Source organism: Syngnathoides biaculeatus, chromosome 6 (assembly GCF_019802595.1).
Source record: "Syngnathoides biaculeatus isolate LvHL_M chromosome 6, ASM1980259v1, whole genome shotgun sequence".
NCBI lineage: Eukaryota > Metazoa > Chordata > Actinopteri > Syngnathiformes > Syngnathidae > Syngnathoides > Syngnathoides biaculeatus.
This window is the reverse complement of record NC_084645.1, coordinates 3,654,266-3,680,345: the sequence shown is the minus strand read 5'-3', so window position 1 is coordinate 3,680,345 and position 26,080 is coordinate 3,654,266. Positions and strand designations below refer to the sequence as shown.

The 26,080-nt window shown below is 41.8% G+C and overlaps 2 protein-coding genes across 7 annotated transcripts in view; one reads left to right on the top strand and one right to left on the bottom strand.

Moving 5' to 3' along the window:
• The window catches only part of vps4a (vacuolar protein sorting 4 homolog A), a 160,112-nt gene that overhangs the window by 11,988 nt on the left and 122,044 nt on the right, over nucleotides 1–26,080 (bottom strand). The gene's annotated exons all lie outside the window — the stretch shown is intronic.
• Nucleotides 1–26,080, top strand: part of cdk10 (cyclin dependent kinase 10) — a 72,293-nt gene that overhangs the window by 21,385 nt on the left and 24,828 nt on the right. For all 3 annotated transcript variants that reach the window (XM_061822394.1, XM_061822392.1, XM_061822393.1), the window contains 6 exons: nucleotides 3,393–3,474; nucleotides 13,358–13,425; nucleotides 15,088–15,140; nucleotides 19,125–19,194; nucleotides 21,670–21,729; nucleotides 21,857–21,980. In XM_061822394.1, coding sequence (XP_061678378.1) covers nucleotides 3,393–3,474; nucleotides 13,358–13,425; nucleotides 15,088–15,140; nucleotides 19,125–19,194; nucleotides 21,670–21,729; nucleotides 21,857–21,980 — 457 coding nt within the window. The remainder of the gene's footprint in view (nucleotides 1–3,392; nucleotides 3,475–13,357; nucleotides 13,426–15,087; nucleotides 15,141–19,124; nucleotides 19,195–21,669; nucleotides 21,730–21,856; nucleotides 21,981–26,080) is intronic.

Here is a 26,080-nt window from a genome sequence, read left to right as displayed (position 1 = left end):
GTAAAATTATTAACACTTTCTTACATCTGACCGTCATGTTTAGCTTCTTTCATTTTCTAATATTGCTCTAGCAGTGGACCTTTTTTTCATCAAGCTCCTTGGTAACTTCTCCGTAGCCTTTCCAGCCGAGTGGAGTTGTACAATTTTGTCTCTGGTGTCTTTGGACAGCTCTTTGGTCTTGGCCATGTTACAAGTTTTAGTCTTACTGATTGTATGGGGTGGACAGGTGTCTTTATGCAGCGACCGTCCTCACACATGTGCATTTGATTCAGGATAACACATGGAGTAGAGGTGGACTTTTAAAGGTAGACTAACGACCTCACACATGTGCATCTGATTCAGGATAATACATGGTTTAGAGGTGGACTTTTAAAGGCAGACTAACAGGTCTTTCAGGGTCAGAATTCTAGCTGATAGACAGGTGTTCAAATACTTCCCCAAAATCTCACAATACATGGCTGCGCTCATCCTCTTTAATACAGTGCAGTCGTCCTGTCCAATGTGCAGAAAAACACCCCCAAAGCATGATGCAACTACCCCCATGCTTCACAGTAGGGATGGTGTTCTTGGATGGAACTCATCATTCGTCTTCCTCCAAACACGTTCAGTGGAATTATGACCAAAAAGTTCCGTTTTGGTTTCATCTGACCACAAAACCATTTCCCATGACTCCTCTGTATCATCCAAATGGTCATTGGCAAGCTTAAGACGGGCCTTGACATATGCTGGTTTAAGCAGGGGAACCTTCCGTGCCATGCATGATTTCAAACCATAACGTTTTAGTCTATTACCAACAGTCACCATAGAAACAGTGGTCCCACCTTTCAGTGACCAAGTCCTGTTGTGTCGTCCTGGGCTTATTCATCACCTTTCTAAGGATCATTAAGACCCCACGAGGTGATATCTTGCATGGGGCTCCGCTCCGATTAAGATTGAGCGTCATTTTTAGCTTCTGACAATTTCTAATATTGCTCTAACAGTGGGCCTTTTTTCACCAACCTGCTTGGCAATTTCTCCGTAGCCCTTTCCAGCCGTGAGAATTTGTACAATTTTGTCTCTGTCTTTGGACAGCTCTTTGGTCTTGGCCATGTTGCAAGTTTGAGTCTTACTGATTTTATGGGGTGGACAGGTGTCTTTATGCAGCTAACGATTTCACACGTGCATATGATTCAGGATAATACATGGAGTAGAGGTGGACTTTTAAAAGCGGACTAACAGGTCTTTCTGGGTCAGAATTCTCGCTAATAGGTGTTGAAATACTTATTTGCAGCTGTATCACACAAACAAATCATTAAAAAAGTATACATTATGATTTCTGGATTTTTCTTTTTAGATTATCTCTCTCACAGTGGACATGAACCTACGATGAAAATTTCAGACCCCTCCATGATTTCTTACTGGGAGAACTTGCAATATAGCAGGGTGTTCAAATGCTCATTTTCTTCACTGTAAGCGACATAGAAGAGGAAGCGGCGCGTCGTTTCCCTCTGAAATTGGCGGACTTGTTTCGAAGTGACACCGAGGATGAAGACTTCATTGGATTTTAGTTACCGGATATTTGGAGTTTCAGATGGTTTTGGTAAACTTCTTAGCATGTTATTTTTGCTATAGTTATCGGAATAACTCCGTTCAGCCTGTTGTTGCTTCTTTTCTATTTTTATTTTAAATTGTTCGTCATTCAAGTTTTAAATGACATGGCATTGGATTTTTATCAAATAAATTAACCCCCAAAAATGTGACTAATATTCCAGTGCGACTTGTAGATGTTTTTTTTTCTTCGTTTTTATGGGTTTTATGGCGGGTGCAACTTGTATAGTCCGACAAATACGGTAAGCATTGATCAGAGGAGCCTAGGGAAGCACAGGGAATTGCGCCATGTTTGTTTATTGGAAGTATAACAGTGGACTATTTTCCCTTGTTGGACATTTTATGTTATGCTCTAAATTCTTGGCAGGTCTTGATTAGAAGCTGAAGTTGATCCATTTTGTTGGCTAGGGAGCGTAGATTCGTGAGATGAATCGACGGAAGCGCCAGTAGGTGTCCCTGTTTCTTGTATTGTTGTTTTCTGTTAAGCAGTTGTTCAGGCTCGTCATGAGAAATAAGTGTTGCAACAACAACATGACTGTTTGTTCTGAAAACTGAATTGTGTTGTTGACTGCTACTTTTGTAGAGATTTAACTACCGTTCCCTCATATTTTGTTATGAAATATATTTAATTTTACACAATATTTTACTTTTCGTATAACACAAAACTTGAATGAACTTGGGAAGCAAACTCCACGACTGACACATGGGTTTACCAAGCATTAAATGAACTCGTCATGACTGGTTAGGTTGGTATTCATTTGCATACATATACTGGTTAAGGGCAAACATTTGTTTAGGGCACTCAGTGAAGATTAATCAATAAAATGAAATGCTTTAAAATATATATAATCTATTGGAAAGAGGGCTTTTTGGGGTCCTTCCACATGTTTGTCCAATTCCAGTTTCGGTGAATAACTGAACTCCAGAGGGTGAAATGTGACAAATACTTCGAAGTTTAATGAACAGAGCGCTCTGTGACACACAATGTGACACAAACAAAGGCTGTGGTCTGACACCGGGTGTGTTGGTGTGTGTGTGTGTGTTGTGTGTGTGTGTGTGTGTGTGTGTGTGTGTGTGTTTGTGAAAGCAGCACAAAGATTACATATGGAATGTTGGAATGCGTTGGAGGACAAGTTTCAAAACAGGTTCTCGCTGATTTGACTAGACACCTGTTAGATTTATTTTTTTATCATGCATTTGTTTTAATCAATTTTTACCCGAATCATTCTCTTTGCGAGTGGCTGTGTGACCTGAGTATGACCCAACCACATCTGGGTGGATGATGCACCCCCTTGCTGACTTCAAAGCAAATACTCCTCAAACACCATTGTTGTAAATGTTTATCTTAGTATTCGTCTTTGTGTTGGTATTGCTATCTCTTCCTCCATTTTTTTATTGATCTTGTGGCCCTTTGTTTTGAGAAAGTAATAAAAAGGGGGACACTGGTAAGACTGACTCAGAGCGGGTGTTGGCATTGCAGCTGGTCAGTCAAACCCGTTTTTCCTCTAGAGCCAAATTGAAGACCTCTCTTGTCCTATCATTTGCGTAATTCATCCAGCGGTTGGGTTTAAACCTAACAGCACCCAAGGCCGTTGTGTCTGCTGCAAAACACCTCTGTTTTGGCTAGTCACACAAGGCCGAAGCCTGCTAAAAACAACTCCATTTAAGACAGTTCCTTGAACCGGGTATTAGTGCAGGTTGCTGTCCAAACATAACCTTTCAGATCAAACTGGCAATATGAAAATTTTGATATTTTAATTATACCATGTTTTTACCATTGATGTTTCTTTGTTTGTTATTTTTAGTCTGTTTCTGGTGATGAGCTACTGTGAGCAAGACCTGGCTAGTCTGCTGGAGAACATACAGACACCATTCTCAGAAGCTCAGGTAGGACAGACCCTCATATCAAACTCGAGGATCAGACTATTTTGCACAGCTTTATTGCAATCATATAGTATAAATATATGTGCAGTTTTCTTCAACTTGGGATGACCAAAAGAGCTTCTCGGTTTTTTTATTGTGAAATTTGAGGTCTTGTAATTTTTCTCATTATGAAGCCAGTTTAATTCCAATTATATAAAGCATTGGTATTGATCAAGGTTTTGGCTACATTCTAAAAAATCTTCATTCCAAAAATCTAAATTTAAGGTAAGATAGAGAGTATATTAGTAGAAGGATGATGAGGATGGAGCTGCCAGGAACGCAAGGAAAAGGAAGACCAAAGAGAAGGTTGAGGGGTGTTGTGGGGGAAGACATGAAGGTAGTTGATGTAAGAGAGGAGGATACAGGAGACAGTCTAACATGGAAAAGAATGACACAGTATAGCAACACCTAACAAGAGTCTGAAAAGAAGAAAAAAAATCTTGAATTCACTTCGCATTGTTTTTTTATGTCCCAAAAATGCAAAAGACACCTCGTCGCTTGATTCAAGTGTGGCCAGTACGTCGAGTGCACACACACAAAGGTACGTTCTAGCAAGCCAGGCTCCTATTTACGGCAGTCCCGTGATACTACTTTGATTGATTATTAATTTTATTTATACGTTAAAATGAGCACATTTACAGAAGCTGGTCAGAGTGTGTGTTGTTGAAAGATAATGAGTGAGTGAGTGAGTGAGGTTGTTTTACAAAAAACTCAATTTATTCAATGAAAGTGTGCAAAACATTGGTGAGTGGGCAGGCAACATTTGTAACTTTTTCAGTCACAGACACCATAATGTTTTGTTTTAAACTTAGTTTCTATTAAGATACTGGATTGTCATCATATTCAAAGAATAATTTAACATAACTAACAGGAAAAAAAGCCAAAGTAAACAAGCATCAGTTATTTTTTTTCTAGTTCAGTGAGAGAAATCTAGCTTCTGTTGAGCTTTAAGTCCTTCAAAATCAGGTTCAATGTTTGAGGTAGAGATGTGAAGCACATTTGACAGATGATCATGAGTAAGAGAGGATCTGTATGTGGATTTGGTAACTTTATTCTTGAGAATGTAGGGTTAGGATATATGTATATGTGAATCCAAAAACAACTACCAGCACATTTCCTCATGTTTGGAAAATTCTCCTCCTTGAGAGATGAATACAACTCCAGCAGTTATGCTGACTTAAAGCGCTCTGCTCGTACTGTATCTGACTGCAAGTCTATGAGCTCCAGGTGGACATCAATGGGCGCATTATCCACATTGCATGCAAAGAGAGAGGAAATCGGGAGCATTTCATTCTCAATTCTTTTTAAAATCTTCAAATCATCTTGAAAACTCACTGTGCGCTCACTTACAAAGACAAGTACCTGCAGAGTTGAGTAGCTGATCATTTGACTTCTTTCAGGGCATATGAATGAGAATTTTCTTTTCTAATTGATTTGAAGGAAGCTGCAACTTTCTCATGAAAGCCTTGACCAGGTTATGCAGTTTATGAACAAAAAGGCCCTTGCCTTGCAGTTTAGTGTTCAGTTCATTAATTAGTGCTGTCACATAAACATTAAATGCAATATATGCAATCCAGTCTACATCTCAAAGCTCAGAGATCTTTTTGCCTTTATTCCATCAAAACTATTTAATCTCTGCTTTTAGGTTCCAAACTCTTTTAAACACTTTGGCCAGGCTGACCCAGCTGACAGCTGTCAGTACCTGGTATGGTACCTGAAGTCAACATGTTCGTTATCCTGCTCTTCTAAAAGTGCAACAAACTGCTTGTGATTCAATGCTCGTACCCAGATAAAGTTAACTGTTTTCTTAACATCGACAACATTGTTTTAACACTGACTTGCACAATGCATGTTGATGAATAATGCAATGAATAAATACAAATTTGTGCTCTGTGTCAAGTTCAGTCACTTTATCTTGCATCTGTTTAAAAAGTCCCACATCTTTCCCTGTCAGTTTCAGACACCCATCAGTAGACTCCTACCAGTCGCTCCCATTTCAGTTCAAGCGTGTCCATGCATGCGTTTGCCTTGTTGAACAAATCACTCCCAGTGGTTGTTCCTTTCATTGATCTCACTGCTGCCAGCTCCTCCATATTCTTGAACTCCTGCATTATCCCTCGAAGAAACACGACCAACTGTGCCATGTCGTGGGCGTCAGAACTCTCATCCAAAGGGGAGGAAAAAGTCAAAACTTCCCACTCCACTTTTGAACTGAAGTTTGAGATTCTCCACCGGACATATTAGCACTGCAAAGTCCACCAAGCACTCTTTCACAAACTCCCCCTATTTTGTGGGATATCATAAACCTGGTCTTGTTTCCTGCATCCTGTGCTGCTCGTAGCTTGGTAAAATAGCCTTGCTGTTCTCTTGGTTTCGCTACCAAATCTTTCGTTATCTGCACTCTCTGTCTCAGTCATATGTCCGTATTTTTCAGCATGTTTTGTCCCATAATGCCAACTCACGTTTTACTCCTTAAACACAGCGACCTGCTCACCACTAGACATACAGGTTTACGCCCGACCTCAGAAACTAAATATTTAGTAGTCCATATTTTCTTGAAACCACGGCCTTTAGCGTCCACCTTTCTTTTTCTTTTTTTTTTTTTTTGCCATTAGCGAATATTTTGAAGGGTTACCATTACAATGACTAATCACATGCACTTGCACTAGTCTCAGGGTACCCGGATGTAAACGAAGCGTGCACAATGTAAATAAGTTTCAAACTAAAAGCCCTGTCAATTTAGTTGATACATTTAACAACATTTTGAAAGTAGGTTTATTTTCTTCAAAGTCAAAGTACAGCCCGCAGGCAGTAAAATGTCCAGGTCTGCTCTCTACTGTTGACCCGAAGGATTTTCATCGTAGGTGCATGTCCACTGAGAGAGAGATAATCTAAAAAGAAGAATCCAGAAAACACTGTGTGATTTTTTTTTTTTTTTTAACGATTTATTTGTGTGATACAACTGCAAATAAGTATTTAAACACCTGTCTATAAGCTAGAATTCTGACCCTCAAAGACCTGTTAGTCCGCCTTTAATAGTCCACCTCTACTCTAGTCCAGCTCCACTCAATGTATTATCCTGAATCAGATGCACCTGTGTGAGGTCGTTAGCTGCATAAAGACACCTGTCCACCCAATACAATCAGTAAGACTCAAACTTATGTCATGGCCAAGACCAGACCTGTCCAAAGACACCAGACACAAAATTGTACAACTCCACACGGATGGAAAGGGCTACGGAGAAATTGCCAAGCAGCTTGGCGAAGAAAGGTCCACTGTTGGAGCAATCATTAGAAAATGGAAGAAGCTAAACATGACGCTCAATCTTAATCGGAGTGGAGCCCCATGCAAGATATCACCTTGTGGGTCTCAATGATCCTGAGAAAGGTGAGGAATCAGTCCAGGACTACACGACAGAACTTGGTCAATCACCCGAAAAGAGCTGGGACCACCGTTTCCAAGGTGACTGTTGGTAATACACTCAAACGTCATGGTTTGAAATAATTCATGGCGCGGGAGGTACGAATGCTTAAACCAGCACATGTCATAGGGGAAGGTTTTGTGGTCAGATGAGACCAAAATGGAACTTTTTGGTCATAATTCCACTAATCGTATTTGGAGGAAGATGAATGATGAGTTCCATCCCAAGAACACCATCCCTACTGTGATGCATGGGGATGGTAGCATCATGCTTTGGGGGTGTTTTTCTGCACATGGGACGGGACAACTGCACTGTATTAAAGAGAGGATGACCACGGCCATGTATTGTGAGATTTTGAGGAACATACTCTTTCCCTTTGTCAGAGCATTGAAGATGGTTCGTGACTGGGTTTTTCAACATGACAATGAGCCAAAGCACACAGCCAGGAAAACCAAGGAGTGGCTCCGTTAGACTCATATCAAGGTTCTGGTGTGGCCTAGATGTTGGAATTTATAATGCATAATCTGCCCATTATGTTCGTTTACGCGTTTGAGCTATCATTGTTTTGATAGCGACCTGACACGATATAAGAACTGCTTTAGATTGTAGCCGAGCAGTGGGAAAGAGGCTGCGCTATTAGCACTGTGGAGCTTTGCATCAAAGTGGTGACAATAATGAAGAATAACGGGAAGCAAGACTCTTAGGATTCAAGAAATGTTTCCTCACAAACAGCATGGATAGCACAGAGGATAACATGCTGTGGGAACATGATGGAATCACTGTTCATGATGCAGGAAGCACTGGAACTGGACCAAGTCATCAATGATGAGTTCCACAGCGATGCACCAAAGGTAGCTACTACAGCTCTTTTTCAGATTGGAGATGAGTCAGATGCTTCTTTTGATGGCTTGACCAAGGATGTGTAATGTAATTTTTGGACCAAGGTAGTGTTAAATTGTTTGTACTTTATTATAATACATGTTATCAACAGTATTAATAAAAGGTTATGCCATCATTGAGCATTTGTTTTAGCTGCTTGAGGGATTGTGTTCTGACAATTATAGGGATCAGAACAAGCATGTCCTGAAGCCTGTCCCAAGATATACAGTCATACCGCTACTTACGAACGTCTCTGCTAACGAAAAATTCAGGTTACGAAAAGCCTCGCTGGAATTTTTTTTTAATCTCGTCATACGCTAGAGCACACTTGTAATGTACAACTTCTTCACGGATTTATTCATCTTTTTTCACCATGGCCCTCAAAGATTCTGTTAAACCCTTAAACTGGGTTTGTCTACGATGACGGGATCAAGACGTGTGAAAAATAATGTTTGAGTGGTCCGTGAAAGCAATAGGAGCACACCGACCTGACCAATTTGGAACAAGCCTAGCGTAGACACTGTCCACAAAGCCAGTACACAGCTTCAAAAGGCAATGTGCCCAAATAACAGGCTGCCCAAGCAGAGTTTAGTCCGTAACAAAACAGCAGAATGTTACTCCGGGAATAATGTGACTTGAGCTCAGTAAAGGTACCCTACCTGAATCATTAGTGGGTTTAAAACTATTGAAATTTAGTGTCACATTGATATAGGGAAAAAGAAGAACCTGTTTCAACTAAGACAGTATGTATGATTAAGTTTGACCAAATCTCTGTGATTGTGTCGCAAAAGAAGCCTAGACGTGAAGTAAAAGTGATGATGCCTGGGGGGTGTGGAGCAGGCACAACATGCAACTCCAGTTGCAATTGCATGCAGCATGGAGGAACAATCATAGCAGTTTGAACGATTTTGCAACATGGAAGGCCTATTGAAACCAAAGATTCATGCTGGAGGAGATAAAGTATCAGAAGTAGAGGAAATTGTATGTAACCAAGAAAGCTTGTCATGGCTGTCACGTCTTTTGTGGTACCGCAGTGGTCCCCAACCGGTACCGCGCCTTGAGGAATTTATCGGGCCGGAGGGAAAGAATGGCCAATCTATACAATGTGTGTTGTATTGCAATTTGCGTGCCAGTGTCTTTTGTTTTGAAAATTGACCGTCTCTTCCATGCCACAACAGCTGCATGTTGTAATTGACATGTCAACACTACACAGAACGCTACCATTCCCAGTGGGTTGGCTAATGGCAGCTGAGCTAAAATCAAATCATAAATTAATTCAATTCATTTCATTTACTGAAAAGATGTTCTTTTGAACAAAATGTTTGCGAACGAAACAAAATAATATTAGGAGTCCTTCTTAAAGTTTGGGTTTATTGCAGTCGTTATCTCTCACGCACCAAGTCTGCTCTGATACAGATAGAGTTTTAGGTTTCTGCTCGACAAAGGTAGATGTAGTTTTACAGAGTTAAAAGTCTACTCTCATTGGGGAGCTAAAGATGGTCTGGTCTGGCTGCATACAACTCCATCCCTCACTTCTGCATCGCACCGAGTGCACGCACCACGAACAGTGAAGGAGGAAGCAGAAGCACACAAGTAAGCATGTGTGCGTGTGTGTGTCAGTTCAGGGAGAGGATTAGTCGTTGCTTGTCTTTATGACCTGTTTTCTGCTCCTCTGTGACCTATCAACACACAATAAGTTTCTAGCACTGATTGTAGCTATAAATGTATGCTAAAAGTGAACCCTCTTTCTTAGAGGTTAGCCTTTTGGCTGACCTTTATGATCTTGACCTTTATGGTCAATCACCTTAGAAGATGAGGAGAGTATAAAATTCAGGACCATTGGAGGTCTTGGGACCTTCACACAGCATGATGCATGAACCCACATAGCCCTTTCAGCAACCTTCACCGCAGTGTTTGTCACAAGGAGAACTTGAAAAGGACCCAGGCAGCGCCGATTCTTCCGTTTTCCGCCAGAAGTTCTTTGTCAGCACGAAGTCATCGAGTTTGTCGTCCTGCAAGGGTCCATCTGCTGCCCTCGGTTGTGCTGCATGAACTTGTTTCTTGACATCAGAAAGCAGGTTATACAAAAATGTGCAATTCCTGATCATGTGGTTCTCGCAAAAGTGTGTGTCCATCGGCAAGCCAGGAGCATGCAGCCCAACATTCAGAGGGCCTGCAAACAGGATCTCTCACGGGAACAGATTGTGCCTCGGACGCATGGGTATCCTCATATACATCATGACAATTGGCAGACACTTGAGGCAATTTAATTTCATGTCTTTATAACATATATTCAATTTAGCGTTTAGAGTCCCATTTTCTTTTTCTCCTGCACTGCCAGAGTGGGAATGGTAACTACAATGTTAGATGTCAAATTGTCCTCTATCTGAAAGCTGAGTCATTACTTTATTGACAAAGTGCTTCCTGTTGTCAAGAGAGAGTTTTTCAGGAATTCCCCATCTGTATAATTACCAGTCAACAACGCTTTTGCCACTGTAGACGCCGACATATGCTTTACTGGAAATACTTCAATCCATTTTAAAAACATAACTAGACAAGATTAGATTTCTTGGCTTGACAGGGTGTTAAATCTATAAAGTCCATTACATGTTCGAATGGTCATGTAGGTGGTGGATGTGTCCCCTGTTGTGTAAGCGGGTGCAGTTTACCAGAATTGAAGCAAGAAAATGTGAAGAAAAATTACCCAAAAACGGTTGTGAAATCGGAAAACCCTTTTGTAAACCAATGATATTGCACTGCAGAAACTATACTCCTTTTAAAACATGGTTCAACCCATGCGTCATTTTAGTATAACAAAAGATGTCAGTACCAGGCTTACCATGAGGGCCGATCCAAATGCCATTCTCGACAGTCGCCCTGCACTGTTACGACACAGCATATTCAGTGGGAATAGATAGCAAGTAAAAGTCAGTGAGAGGGGCAGCGAGCGGGCAGTGGAGAGGGAAGCTTTTGGCTTGATCACTAACTTTGGCGTCCTCAGGCGCCACCGAAATTTTTTTTAATCTGATGGCAAACCAATTCTTCACCATGACATGTGGTGGAAGTTGATAAAGGAAGAATGTTGTGCGGCCTTTGGAAAGAGGTGAGTCGATGGACAGCAGAAGCTCCCAGAAGACTGGAATACGACAGCCAAGGTGATCAGAGAGACAGGCAGGAGAGTACTTGGTGTGTCTTCTGGTAGGAAAGGGGAGAAGGAGACGTGGTGGTGGAACCCCAAAATACAGGAAGTCATACAAGGAAAGAGATTAGCGAAGAAGAAGTGGGACACTGAGAAGACTGAGGAGACGCAAAAGGAGTACATTGAGATGCGACGGGCAAAGGTAGAGGTGGCAAAGGCTAAACAAGAGGCATATGATGACATGAACACAAGGTTGGACACGAAAGGAGGAGAAAAGGATCTCCACATATTGGCTAGACAGATGGTAGTAACAGAGGTAACGGTGATTAAGGATAGAGATGGAAATGTGTTGACTGGTGCCAGTATGTGCTAAATAGATGCAGAGAATACTTCGAGAAGTTGATGAATGAAGAAAATAAGAGAGAAGGAAGAGTAGAAGAGGCAAGTGTGAAGGACCAAGAAGTGGCAATGGTTAGTAAGGGGGAAGTTAGAAAGGCACTACAAAGGATGAAAAATGGAAAGGCAGTTGGTCCTGATGACATACCGGTAGCCGTATGGAAGCAATTTGTAGAGATGGCTTGGTTTTTGACCAACTTATTCAGCAGAATACTAGCGGGCGAAAAGATGTCTGAAGAATGGAGGAAAAGTGTACTAGTTCCCTTTTTTAAGAACAATGGCGATGTACAGAGCTGTGGGAATTATAGAGGAATAAAGTTGATGAGCCACACAATGAAGTTATGGGAAAGAGTAGTGGAGGCTAGACTCAGGACAGAAGTATGTATCTGCGAGCAACAGTATGATTTCATGCCTAGAAAGAGTACCACAGATGCATTATTTGCCTTGAGGATGCTAGTGTAAAAGTACCCAGAATTTCAGAAGGAGCTACATTGTGTCTTTGTGGATCTAGAGAAAGCCTATGACAGAGTACCAAGAGAGGAACTGTGGTACTGCATGCGTAGGTCTGGTGTGGCAGCGAAATATGTTAGAATAGTAGAGGACAGGGCAGCAGAACAATGGTGAGGTGTGCCGTTGGTGTGTCAGAAGAAGTTAAGGTGGAGGTGGGACTGCATCAGGGATCAGCTCTGAGCCCTTTCCTGTTTGCTGTTTAACCAAAGTAAAACAGAATTTATGTGCGTGAATGAGAAGGGTGGAAAGGGAAGAGTGAGGCTACAGGGAGAAGAGATAGGGTGGACAACGTCAAATATTTGGGGTCAACAATCCAGAGCAATGGTGAATGTGGTAAGGAAGTGAAGAAACGGGTCCAAGCAGGTTGGAATAGCTGGCGAAATGTGTCTGGTGTGTTATGTGACAGAAGAGTCTCTGCTAGGATGAAGGGCAGAGTTTATAAAACAGTGGTGAGGCCCGCCATTATGTACGGATTAGAGACGGTGGCACTGAAGAAACAACAGGAAGCAGAACTCGAGGTAGCAGAAATGAAGATGTTGAGGTTCTTGCTCAGATAGGATTAGGAATGAGCTCATTAGATGGACAGCCAAAGTTGAATGTTTCGGAGACAAGGTTCGAGAGAGCAGACATTGATGGTTTTGAGATGTTCAGAGGCGAGAGAGTGAGTATATTGGTAGAAGGGTGCTGAGGATGGAGCTGCCAGGGAGAAGAGCGAGAGGAAGACCAAAGAGAAGGTTGATGGATGTTGTGAGAGAAGACATGATAGCAGTTGGGGTTAGAGAGGAAGATGCAGGAGATAGGCTACGATGGAAAAAGATGACACGCTGTGGCGAGCCCTAACGGGACAAGCCGAAAGGAAAACAAGAAGAAGAAGAAGGTACCATCCAATGCCCAATCTTAGTCAGCCTTCTTCTTGTGTCAACCAATCACCTCTCTTTACCAACTTGTCTCTCTTCCAGGTGTTTCACATCTGTTTTATCAGTTTATTTTTATTTAATTCCCTTATTTCTTTAAGTCCTTGTCAGAATATTGTCATTTGTAGTCTGTTGCTGTTAGTCATGTCATGTTTTGTTTAATGCCATGGTCCATTTACGCCTTCTTTTTTTGTTTTGCTTTATTCTTTAGACTTTTATTAATTTCGTATTAAGTTTCCCATCAGCCTTTTTACCCTTTTAAAAAAAAAATAATAAATTTTAGGGGGTTGATTGGTTGTACTTTGCCTCCCTGCTTTCCCTGCACTGGGGTTCTCCACCTTTTTGTCTTTCCACCAAAACCCTGTACTCTGACATGAATCTGATAGTTTTTAAGTAGGTTTAATTGGTTTAGTTTATGAGATAATGGTCTTAAAAAAGGCTTAAATTTCGTTTGGTGAATTTTATGGAAACCATGTAAATGTAATTTTCAAAGAAACTGTCCGAACAGTACAAATATGTATGTTGATGGATGGCATGACATCATTGCATTCTGCAGTTGTAATTCATTTCTTTCCATTTTTTTTTCAGGTGAAATGTATCATATTGCAGGTGTTGAGAGGGTTGCGCTATCTCCATCACAATTTCATCATCCACAGGTCAATATCAAAGTTTCCCTTTCACTCTTAAAAAAAAGAAAAAAAGCCCCTTTTTATTTTAATTTAGAATCAAAGTCAAATATATTTTGTTTCTCTCTTTGTACACTAACAACAAACATAATCCTCATTAAAGGGAACCTAGTTTAGCATTCGGTGAAAGAAAGTGTCCTGTAATTATTTTATGTCAACTAAGAGCTTAGGATGTATAACCGACATACTTTCTACAACACACTTGTCGTCTTTGCACGACACACACTTTTTTTGTCGCACTACAGTTCACAAATTGACATTTTCTTGTAAAATTCAAAGTTTTAATAGTGAATCATTTATACATTCAGTGTGTTTGCTTACACTGTTCTGTGTTATTTGAGTAACTGAGTATCTGTTTTGAAACATGCTAGGTCATATTCAGGCAGTAATATAGAAAAAGAATTCAGCAACTAGCTTTTCTTTCTTGCATTTGTAAGCCTTCAGAAAACTAAGTACGCCATTAAGTTCCTCTCAAAACATGTTCTCAATAAGAATTTGCTTTTAAGTGGCTTGATTATTGATCTAGGGCAGGTGTCGGGAACCTTTTCAAATGAGAGAGCCATGAATGCAAAATATTTTAAAATGTGATTTCAAAAGAGCGATACAATATTTTACCAAGTAAATACTGGTGTATTTGTGGATTTATGAAAGACCAACACCTTTAGAGTACAATAAGTCTGAATTCTTTTAAGTTTCTGAATTCTTTTAACATTGCTACGCTGTTGCTAACCAATGATGACAAAAGTACTTCTGACCATTAATGCGACTTCTGGTGCTGCATGGTTTTGCTAATGGCTTTATAGCCCATTTCATACGTCGTTAGATTAAGCTTCATGCAGGTGTTGATACTTAATACCGTTGCTGTTGATACCGTTAATCCTGAACGTAATTCACTTTGATTTTCCATCATGATGGTACAATGGTGAACAGTGCCGCTGTTGCTGACGAAGGCATGGATTTATGCGAAGTTGTCAAAATGTTAATTGGCAACATCAAGTACAAATGCTTTAGCATACTCTCCATCTGTGAATGGCTTTCCATTTCGCACAATTGCAAAAGCACCAGCAAAGCTATTCCATTCCACCTTGTTGGGTCCAAATATGGATTTGTTGGTGACTAACTTGGAGTCTGGAAAGTAGCTCTTGACATGCCTTCTTTCTGCAGTACCCCGCAGGATATTTTCATGCAAACACAGTAAGGCATGTCGAAGGAGCACTTCATATTTGAGCATTTAATTGTTGCAATTTGAACACCTCTCTCGCCACAAAGGCTGTCCATTCTTGTTGAAAACTTCAGTACTCATCTTTTTTTTTTTTTTTGAGCAACCTTGGTCAATAGCATTTCCATAATTAGTTGTTCCGACCCTTTGGCGCTTGCACACATCGACTGCCACAGCAAACTACGGCAACCCCACGAGGACAAACTGTCTCTGCCTCATTTGTGTTGCCCTCACGACAGAAATAACATGCAGTATGTAGTTATGGTTCCCGACCCCTGATCTAGGGCTAATGGTTAGCTAGACTCTCAGGAGTTGGTGGTAGTAGTTCACACACATGCTTAGACCAAGAAAAGTGATGGAGCTATACAAGTACGTGTCATTGAATGTGTCATACTGTGCCTCTCCATTAACAGGGATTTAAAGGTGTCTAATCTACTGATGACAGACAAAGGCTGTGTAAAAATAGGTGAGTAATCATTCTTCTCATCACTCACAATTAGCCCAAAGACCTGTTTCCATCCTTTTTACCACCGCTTATCCAAGTTCAGGTCGTGGGGGCAGTAGTTTTAGCAGGGACACCCAGTCTTCTCTCTCCCTAGGCACTTCATCCAGGACTTCCAAGGGGTATCCTGAGGTGTTCCCAGGCCAGATGAGAGACAAAATACATTAATCATATCCTGGGTCATCCCCTGAATCTCTTTTCCGGTGGGACGTTACCGGAACAGCTCACCACTTGTTTTGTTTTGACATAGAAATATAGAATAGAAAGAATAATCAACAATATAGCTGAAGTATGCTTTAAAAAATTGGAAAAGTCATCAGCTAATCTGCTAATCAGATAAGGGGAAAAAAAACAGTACATTTTGGTCAGGATTTGGATCAAGGCATTAATACCGCTATCAATTAGAATGGTGACCCCACCCCAACCCCCTTTCTCTCTTCATTTTCACTTTTAACTGCCACATGATGAATATTAATCAGTTTAAGACTGCTAATATTCTTCATTTTATCCATTATCTACCGCATGTCCGGGTCGGGTCGCAGGGGAAGTAGTTTCAGCAGGGATCCTGGGACATGTGAACACCCTCATGCCTGAACATTGTGTTTGTTATAGACAATCTGGGTTGAGCACAGAAGTCCAGTAACAGAACACCACTCGAGTTCTGATCGGTGGGGCCGTTCTTCCCAATCACACCCTTCCAGGTCTCACTGTCATTGCCCACGTGGGCATTGAAGTCCCCCAGCAGAGTGATGGAGTCACCAGAGGGGGCGCTCTCCATCACTCCCTCTAAGGACTCCTTAAAAGGGTGGCTACTATGCACTGCTGCTTGGTGTATAAGCACAAACAACAGTCAGGACCCGTCTCCCTACCTGCAGGCAGAGGGAGGATACCCTCTCATCCTCCGGGGTAAACCCCAACGTACAGGCCCCGAGCCAGGGGGGCAACAAGTATACCCACACCTGCTCAGCGTCTCTCCCCGTGGGAAACTCCAGAGTGGAACAGAGTCCAACCCCTCTCAAGAGGCGTGGTGACAGAGTACGACCATATCTAGTCGAAACTTCTCGACCTCACACACCAACTCGGGCTCCTTCCCTGGCAAAGAGGTGAGATTCCATGTGCCGAGAGCTAGTTTCTGTAGCTGGGGATCGGGTCGGTCCCCGTCTTTGGCCACCGCCCAGCTCACATTGCACCCTACCCCTATGGCACCTCTTACAGGTTGTGAGTCCATGGGAAAGGGGACCCATGTTACCCTTTTGGGCTGTGGCCAGCCCAGCCCCATGGGTGCAGGCCCAGCCACCAAGCGCTCGGCTTAGAGCCCTACCTCCAGGCCTGCCTCCGGAGGGGGGCCCTGGTCACCTGCGTGCGGGCAAGGGAAACCAAGATCCAATTTTTGTAGTCATCATCGGCGTCTTGGAGTCATACTTTGTCTGGTCCCTCACCTAGGACCTGTTTGCCATAGGTGACCCTACCAGGGGCATGAAGCCCAGACCACTTAGCTCCTAGGATCATCGGGACACACAAACCCCACCATCACAATAGGTTGACGGCTGGAGGAGGGGATTCTTAATTTTATTTTATTTAAAATAACCTTTTTGGTGGACGGCACGTTGCAATGCCTGTAGAGCGTTGGCCTCACAGTTTTGAGGACCGGGGTTCAAATCCTGGCCCTGCCTGTGTGTAGATTGCATGTTCTCCCCGTGCCTGCGTGGCTTTTCTCCAGGCACTCCGGTTTCCTCCCACATCCAACAAACAGGGACTCGTTGCAGAATCTAAAATGCCCTTTGGTGTGATTGTGATGTGCGACTGTGGTCTTTCTCCATGTGCCTTGCGATTAGCTGGCAACCACTTCAGGGTATACCCTGCCTACTGCCTGATGACAGCTAAGATTGGCTTCAGCACTCCCGCGCCCCTCGTGTGATAAGCAGCTAAAATAATCTTTATGGCATTGCTTAAAATACTCATGATGGTCAATGACTTTTACTTATGCTTTTGTGTATGTTATCTAATTTCCCTGATGGGATGAATCAAGTGATCATTGTAGCTATCCAGCTAGTTAGTTATCCCTCTGTATCAGTCTTTAAGTTTTCTGCTTTTAAAGGAATACTCCACTGCACATTGAAAAGCCTTAATCCGATAGCTCATGTCAAATTTGAAGTTAATCTGATATTATTTAGGAGGAATACGTCCATGTAGATTTGAACCTGTGACTGTAAATAATGGTGAATATTTGGATGGATTTTCAGACGGGAATGATGCAGAGTCTGACTCGGTAATGTTGTGTGTGTGTGTGTGTGTGTGTGTGTGTGTGTGTGTGTGTGTGTGTGTGTATTTTTATTCTTTGTTCTCTTTATTTTCCTTTTATGCTTTTAAGTTGTTACAATGCGGAACTATCTGACACTGTTTCCTTTCATACTTTTAAGTCCTTATGATGTGACACAGTTTCCTCTAATGCTCTTCGGTCCATGTGACACGAACTCTTTGTGTTCTTTGTGACTCGGAAATCTAAAATGTTTCAAGGATTACCTGTATAAGGATGAGAGACGGACAGTAAGGGTTCTTCTCATGACCTCACTGCTGCTCTGAGGAATTACGCTGCTGGGAACGCTAACTACATGGACACCTGCCGCCTTTCGTTCTTGGACCGGCTGGAACTTTTGCTAACTTGGAATACCCGCTGGGATGAACATTTGCTTGTTTGGGAACACTTGTTCAAGATGGGTGACTATTCGCTGTTGTGGCTTAACTACTAACCTGCCTAACCTTCTTGAAAACCTATTTTGTGTTAGCTCTTTTATCCTGTTTGTGTTATGTTGATGTGTGTGAGATTAAATTGTCAGAAACGCAATACAACTGCCTTTTCGCATTTTGTTGGTTTGAACAAAGGGGACGTTAGTCTAAATTCAAACGTAACACTAACTAACCACAGGCACAGAAGGGTCAAACGTTGATTGTGTCAGAACAATAATAATGGAAACTTTTGACAGAGGAAAGAAAAAAAATATGAGTACCGAAGTTTTCAACAAGAATGGACAGCCTTTGTGGAAAGGGAGGATTCTGCTGTGATCAGATGGGGAGTATGCCAAAGCATTCATACTCGATGTTGCCAATCAAAATTTTGCCAACTTTGCATAAAGACAAGATAATCAAACGAATAAAAGACATGCCTTTGTTGGCAAGAACTGTTCACCATCGCACCATCATGATGGGAAATCAAATTGGATTGCGTTCACCATTAACAGATGGGAGTCTCAACACTTGCATGACTTATGAAAGCACAAGAAGTTGCATTAATGGTAAGAAGTACTTTTGTCATCATTGGTTCGCAACATTATAGCAATGTTATTTAGAGAATTATTGTACTCTAAAAGCGTTGGTCTTAAAAAAAAAAACGTGCAAATACACCTGTACAGATGTCGTATGACTCAGGGCGACCACACTTCGCTAGCCACTGGGTCCTTAAACGTTTCTTTTTCTTACTGGTCAGAATAAGCCACTGAGCCTTCGTCGGATTATTTCTATGCAAATTATGGCAAAATTTCGCGATATAGTAGGGCATATTCACGTGTCCGATAGTGGTGGTACTGCATGTAATTAAACTACAAATCGGGCATGATTTATTTGGTTACGCATAAAATACGTCACATCCGCGCAAGTAGGTCATGTGGCTCGCCAAAATGGCGGCATCCATGAACATTCATAATTGCCGATTAAAAACATTAAATGATAGCAGTTTAACTTCAAATTTTCAAAGTACAGTACATATGACATGACCTATCGGATTAAGGCTTTTCATTGTTCAGTAGAGTATTCCTTTAAACAATCACTCACCTACTACTGAAGTGAAACTGTTCCTTCATATTATATGCTTGCTTATTTATTCCTCAAATTACAAAGTAACACATTGCAGTAAAATGCATCAAAGACACCTTTCTCTCCTTTTGTGCTCAGCTGATTTTGGATTGGCTCGCATGTATGGCATCCCCCAGCTACCAATGACACCCAGGGTGGTTACACTATGGTGAGTGTCGTCTGGGTGAATCACTAATGTTTTGGATAAGATAAGACTTGTGCTGGTTATTTTATTTGCCTGTTTTTCATCGTGCAATTGTTCTGCTAGATAAAATACTTTCAGGATAAGGAGAAAAATGAGAGCGAAAAAAGAGAAGTGTGGTGGACCAAGATGTAGCAATTATTAGTAAGGGTAGTGTTGGAAAGGCACTAAAGAGGTTGAAAAATATCAAGGCAGTTGGTCCTGATGACATACTTGTGGAGGTATCGAATTATGTAAAAAAAAAAAAAAAAGTGGTTGCGGAGTTTTTTACTGTTCAGCAGAATTCATACGCGTGAGAAGATGGGTGAGGAAAGGAGGAAAAGGGCGCTGGTACCCATTTTTAACAACAAGGGTGATGTGCAGAGCTGTGCGATCCATAGAGGAATAAATGTTGAGACACACAAAGAGGTTATGGAGAGGCGTCTTGGAGGCTAGACTCAGGTTCTGAAGTGATTTTTTTTTTTTTTTCTTTTCCGAGCAACTACGATTTTCGTGCTAAGGAAGAGAACTACGGCTGCATTGTTTGCAATTACTGTGGATGGAGAAGTAAAGCGAAGGTCGTAAGGAGCTACATTTTTATCTTGATAGATCTAGAGAAAAGAGGCGAGAGAGGAACTAAGTATGTTCGATAAGTACAGGACATGTATGAGGGCAGCAGAACAGTAAAGAGGTGTGCTATAGGTGTCACAGGAGTTTAAGGTGGAGGTGGGACTGCATCAGGGATCAGCTCTGAGCTCCTTCCTGTTTGCTGTGGTAATGGACAGGCTGACAGATGAGGTTGGAAAGGAATCCCAATTGACCATGATGTTCGCAGATGACATTGTGATCTGCAGAGAAAGTAGGGAGCAGGAGGAAGAACATTAAAAAGGTGGAGGGATGCACTGAAAGGGAATGAAGATTAACTAAAGACATGTACAGTGATCCCTTATTTGTGGTCTTAACCCCGCAAATAATGGATGCAGTATTAAAATACATATGTACGATATGTGCCATATTTTTGCAACGATAAGGTGCAGTTAAGTCTCCAAAATGGACAGTGTCCCTGAAGTGCACTGTTGCCGATGTCATTTACATTACTGCCAGCATTCTCCCAGCATGTTTTGCGGCACTAAGGAAGTCCCTAGTGCCGCAAAGTATCCTGGGAGGATGTAAATACACTTCAAACATTATTTACATCCTCCCAACATGCTACTCCTTAGTGCCTCAAAGTATACTGGGAGTGCCGGAAAGCAGCTTTTGAGAGCAATATCCGTGAATATGCGGGCCAGTGAATGGTGAACAAATGGGCAAGGGCACAGTGTACAGTGGAACTTCAAAGTTTGAACATAATTCATTCTTGGGAAGTGTTCAAAGTCGGGTTTTCAACCTCCAAAACATGTTTTTCCATAGAAAATAAAGTAAATGAATTCAATCCGTTCCCAGCCTCCAAATAGTAAATTCCCATTTTAATTCCTATTCATGTAAAAACATACATACTACTACTATGCTCTATTTACACAATAAAAAAATACATTAAACTCATTCATTTACCTTTTTGGTGGTGGTGCGATGTCATCGAGGGACTCTAGAGGTAATTTGGAAGTGTTATGCCAAAGTCACCCTCCATGATTTGACTGCGTAATTTTCTAGTAGTGTTTTCCATTCCTTTGAGTCTTTGCGTTATAACCCTAGTCACTACTTTGGCAACACTAGCTGCCTTCAGGATAGTTGAATATGTTAGCAAGAGCCGTAACAAATACGCATCCATTTTCATACTTGGTGTACTAAATTCCGCTGTGGTTTGCTCAAATTTCCTTTTCTTTCACTGATGGTAGCACCACTGTCTTTCTCTGGGACAATTGCAAAGAAAATACTGGAAAAATAGCAAAAAAACAATCTTGAGACACAGCCGTAAATGTGTCTTGAGCATGAGTGTCTGCTTCACTCGAACTGGGTTACGGCTCATCTTGCATGGCCCAAAGTGCTTTTGGCATTGCTCAGCTCGAGTCAGCATGGGACCATCGAGAATTGGGTTGAAAACCGAGACATTTTTTACGCAGATGTTTTTGGTCGAAAACTGATTTGTACAACCACCGAGACAATTGATTTCTGAGGTTCCACTGGAAATGAATGAGAGGAGCAATAGTAACCACAATGGTATAATGATCATGAGGATGGAACTGCCAGGCAAGAGAACTATAGGAAGACCAAAGAGTAGGTTGATTGATGTAGTGAGGGAAGACGAGGGTAGTTGGTGTTTCCTGGGCAGGATGGAGGAGATAGGCTTACATGGTAAAGGATGACCCGCCTACCGGGACAAGCTTGCAGGGAAAAAAAGGAAGGAAGAAATTATTACTGGATGGACACTCATTCTTTTAATCCTCCACACTAATTTTCCTTTATTCGCACTCAGTGGTCTGACTCAATGTGCTCTCACACACTGCGTTATTTGTCCCTCCCCAGGTACAGAGCTCCAGAGCTCCTCTTAGGAAGCAAAACCCAGACTACAGCTCTGGATATGTGGTGAGAATCTATCATCAATGATACTAGTCTTACTTCCAAGCACATTGTTCTCCTATGTCTTTCCAGTTCCAAATCAGAATACAATTGAACACGTTCAATGTAATTTGGTGTTGTCGTTGTATCACAGGGCTGTAGGCTGTATCCAGGCTGAGCTGCTGGCACACAAACCTCTACTGCCCGGAACATCTGAGATCCAGCAGCTCGATCTGATAGTTCAGTTATTGGGGACACCAAATGAAAACATCTGGCCAGTGAGAACATGTATTTTTGTCTGATCATTAAGGGATATAAACCGGTCTGGCTTTGGAGTGAGATTGTTGAGTCTTATTATTCTGTTGCTGTATATTATGTTTGTGAATGAGTAATCTGCTTTCCTGATTCATTTAAAGTTGAGTTAGCTGTAAACACGGACCTGACCATATTTCCTCATGCTCCACTTTAACAAAATCATTCTTTATTTAGTTGCCCACTACAAAAAACTTGTGGTGCCAATTGGTGGTTGGAATTGGAAGTGGTCATTCTGGACAAAAATATATATCCTGATACACGTGGTTTTATAGCCCAATAAAGATACATTTTAAATCACAATATACTATTTTTCCAGAAAATTACATTAAATGAATAGCAATTTTTTGTATTTTTTTCATTTTTTTAAAATAAAACATGGACCACCCATTAAAGGAGAAAAAAAAATAATAAACACAAATATCCAGTGGCCAAATAAATACAAATATCTGGTAGTATAAGCACCAACTGTGTTTCTTGTAATGTTTTGAGGAAAGCATGCTGAGCATATCAAAAGTGAAATAAATTACTCGTAGCTGTCAGAGGTTGCGTTTCCGAAACCACAAGTACTGTATTTTCTCAACCATAAGGCACACTGTATTAAAAGGCGGAGTCTCAGATACGGGTGCTATTTTTGTATTTAACAAAAAAATGCGGACCATATTATTGGGCGCATACACAGCAAAACCTAGGTTAACTTGAAACATACTGTGGTGTCTATGGGGAAATGAGGAATAATTGCACTTTTACTTTTGTAAGCAGAAGAACAAAATTAACTTCTTATTCAATGACAGGTGGAGGCAATCATTAGTCTACGTCATTCACACTCATTCTTCTTTTCCTTTCGGCTTGTCCTGTTAGGGTTTGCCACAGCGTCTCATCTTTTTCCATGTAAGCCTATTTCCTGTATCATCTTCTCATACAGCCACATCACTCATGTCTTCCCTTGCAAAATCTGTCAACCTCCTCTTTGGTCTTTTGCCTGGAAGCTCCATCCTCAGCACCTTTCTACCAATATCGAGCTTGTGCATCTACGTCACCGACTGACTGGCCATATTGCCGGTAAAGCAAAGCATTGTTCAATGCTAAGTCGGTTGAAAACAACACGAAAATGTCTTATAGCAGATGCAAAGAGTATTGTCCGATACTGTTAGACATTTAGAAGGTGAAAATAAACGAAGGTACTTGGAAAAATTAGAGACACTCACCCATAGAGGACCCGTATTTAATGCAAGTAGATATTTTCGCCGATAAGAAATTAGATTCTCTTCTGCTTGTCTTGGGCAACTGGACATACACATACCTGGTGAGAAAGTCGTCGAGATTTACATAGAAAAGTTTGAAAGTGTATAAAAGTCTGGACGCATACAAATACTTTGTTGCTCGATCTGTTCTCAATCAGGAATTAATCCCACATAGTGACGGGTTGACTGCTGGTGAACACGGAAGCGTTCGGCCACACGTTAACCTTTGCCGGAATCCATCGATCTTTTCGGCTACTATTCAATACAAATACCAATAATTAAATAAATGACTCCTAACAGGTCTCGGGTATTGTAAATATTCTCCTCCAGTTCAATGTCTCCCACAATGTTGTTAGCTCTGTTTGACCGGCAATTTGGCGCGGTGGAAATGATGTCACGTGCACAAGCTCTATACTCACTCTCTTGCCTCTGGACATGTCCAATCGATCAAAGTCTGCTCTCTCGAACCTTCTCTTCAAAACATCTAACGTTGTTGTCCCTTCAATGAGCTAATTTCTAATCCTATCCAACCTGCTCATTCCTAGAGAGAACCTCAACATTTTCATTTCTGCCACCTCCAGCTCAGATTCTTGTTGTCTTCGGTGCCATTGCCTCTAATCCGTACATCATGGCTTGCCTCACCACTGTTTTATAAACTTTTCCCTTCAGCCGATTAGAGACTCTTCTGTCACAAAACACACCAGACACATGTCCTGAGTCTAGCCTCCACTCATCTTTCCCATAACTTCATTGTGTGGCTCATCAACTCTATTCCTCTATAGTTCCCATAACTCTGCAAATCGCAATTGTTTTTAAAAATGGGAACTTGGACACTTTTCCTCAATTCTTCAGGCATCTTTTCACCCTCTAGTATTCTGTTGAATAAGTTGGTCAAAACCTCCACAGCCAGCTCCCCAAATTGCTCCCATACAGCCACAGGTGCAGTGAGGGTCTGAAATTTTCATCGTAGGTGCATGTCCACTGTGAGAGAGAGACAATCTAAAAAGAAAAATCCAGAAATCACAATGTATTTTTTTTTAAATGATTTATTTGTATGATACAGCTGCAAATAAGTATATGAACCTGAGGAAACCAATGTTAATACTTGGTTCAGTAGTCTATGTTTGCAATTACAGAGGTCAAACGTAGTTGTTCACCAGGTTTGCACACACTGCAGGGGGGATTTTGGCCCACTCCTCCACACAGATCTTCTTTAGATCAGACAGGTTTCTGGGATGTCACTGAGAAACACGGAGTGTCAGCTCTCCTCCATCCATCTATTATCTACCGCTTTTCCGGGTCGCGGGGTAAGTAGCTTCAGCAGGGATACCCAGACTTCCCTTTCCCCAGCCACTTCTTCCAGCTCTTCTGGAGGGATCCTGAGGCGTCCTAAGCCAGCCGAGAGACATACTCTCCAGTGTGTCCTGGGTCGTCCTCGGGATCTCTTTCCGGTGAGACATGCCTGGAACACCTCACCAGCAACGTTCCCTCTAATTTTTTACGTGTCTGAGCAAACACACTATGAGCGCTCCTTTTGGCCACTGCGAGCAAAATCAGACATATGCACTGTGGTCAGATCAGTGTCGTCCATGGAAGTTACATGGCTCATTCAAGGGTTCAGATTACATTCCCATCAGAACATTTTTAAGAACAATTTTGTGTTTTTGCAAACAAACTGAAAATGTCCACAAAAAAATATCGTACAATACAAATACATATGAAGCGATCGATTAACTATAAATTTTAAATGTTGCTTCCAACTTTGTTTCTTTTTTTTTTTTTAACCCACAATGAATATGTTTGGCAATGCATGTTTAAAGCTGAATGATGCTCCCAAACAGTTTTCGGGTTAATGTTATGTTGCCTCCTATATTTAAAATCCAGAATTAGCTTTTCTGGGCAATGTCTCCTCTGTGCTTTCATCCTCAGTCAGGCTTTGCCAAGGTGGAATTTCAACTTTATACACCATCTCATCCTGTACTTTCTACTTTGGCTTCAGACCAGACCTTTTTCACTCAAAAAAGAGAAAATCTCATCCAATTTCACCACTTTTTCTTCAATTATTCACATACCCCGGTGTTTGTAATTATGAGTGTATCCCTTTAAAATGGAAGGGGCGGTGTCAGGTGTACGAGAGAGTGTGTTGGCTGAACTTCCATGCACACTCGAGGACTCTGCCGAGGGTGTAGAGCTGGTCCACTGTTCCACGGCCAGGATGAAAATCACATATCTTCTCCCGAATCAGAGATTCGACTTCCCGATGGACGCTCCTCTCCAGTAACCAGTAGACGTTACCAGGGAGACTCAGGAGTGTGATCCCTCTATAGTTGGAACACGGTCACCCTTCTTGAAAAGGGGGACCACTACCCCCCAATCCAAATGCACTGTCCCCGATGTCCACGGGATTTTGGAGAGGCGTGTCATCCAGGACAGCCCCACAACATCCAGAGCCTTTAGGAACTGCTGGATAATCTCATCCACCCCGGTGGCCTTGCCACCAAGGAGCTTTTTAACCACCTCGGTGACCTCAACACCAGAGATAGAAGAGCCCGCCTAAGAGCACCGAGACTCAGCTTCCTTGTGGGAAGGCGTGTTGGTGGAATTGAGGAGGTCTTTGAAAGTATTCTCCCCACCGACTCAAAACATCCTGAGTTGAGGTCAGCAGCAGCCAGTCTCCACTATGGCTGGGTTGCACGTGACATCATGCTTGTTATCCGGGTACTTGACCACCATTGTTGCAGACAAGCAGTCAGCTATCCATCATCATCATGCCAGATTTTTGTTGCGTGTACGGATGTGGAAATCGCAGACATTGGCAAGCG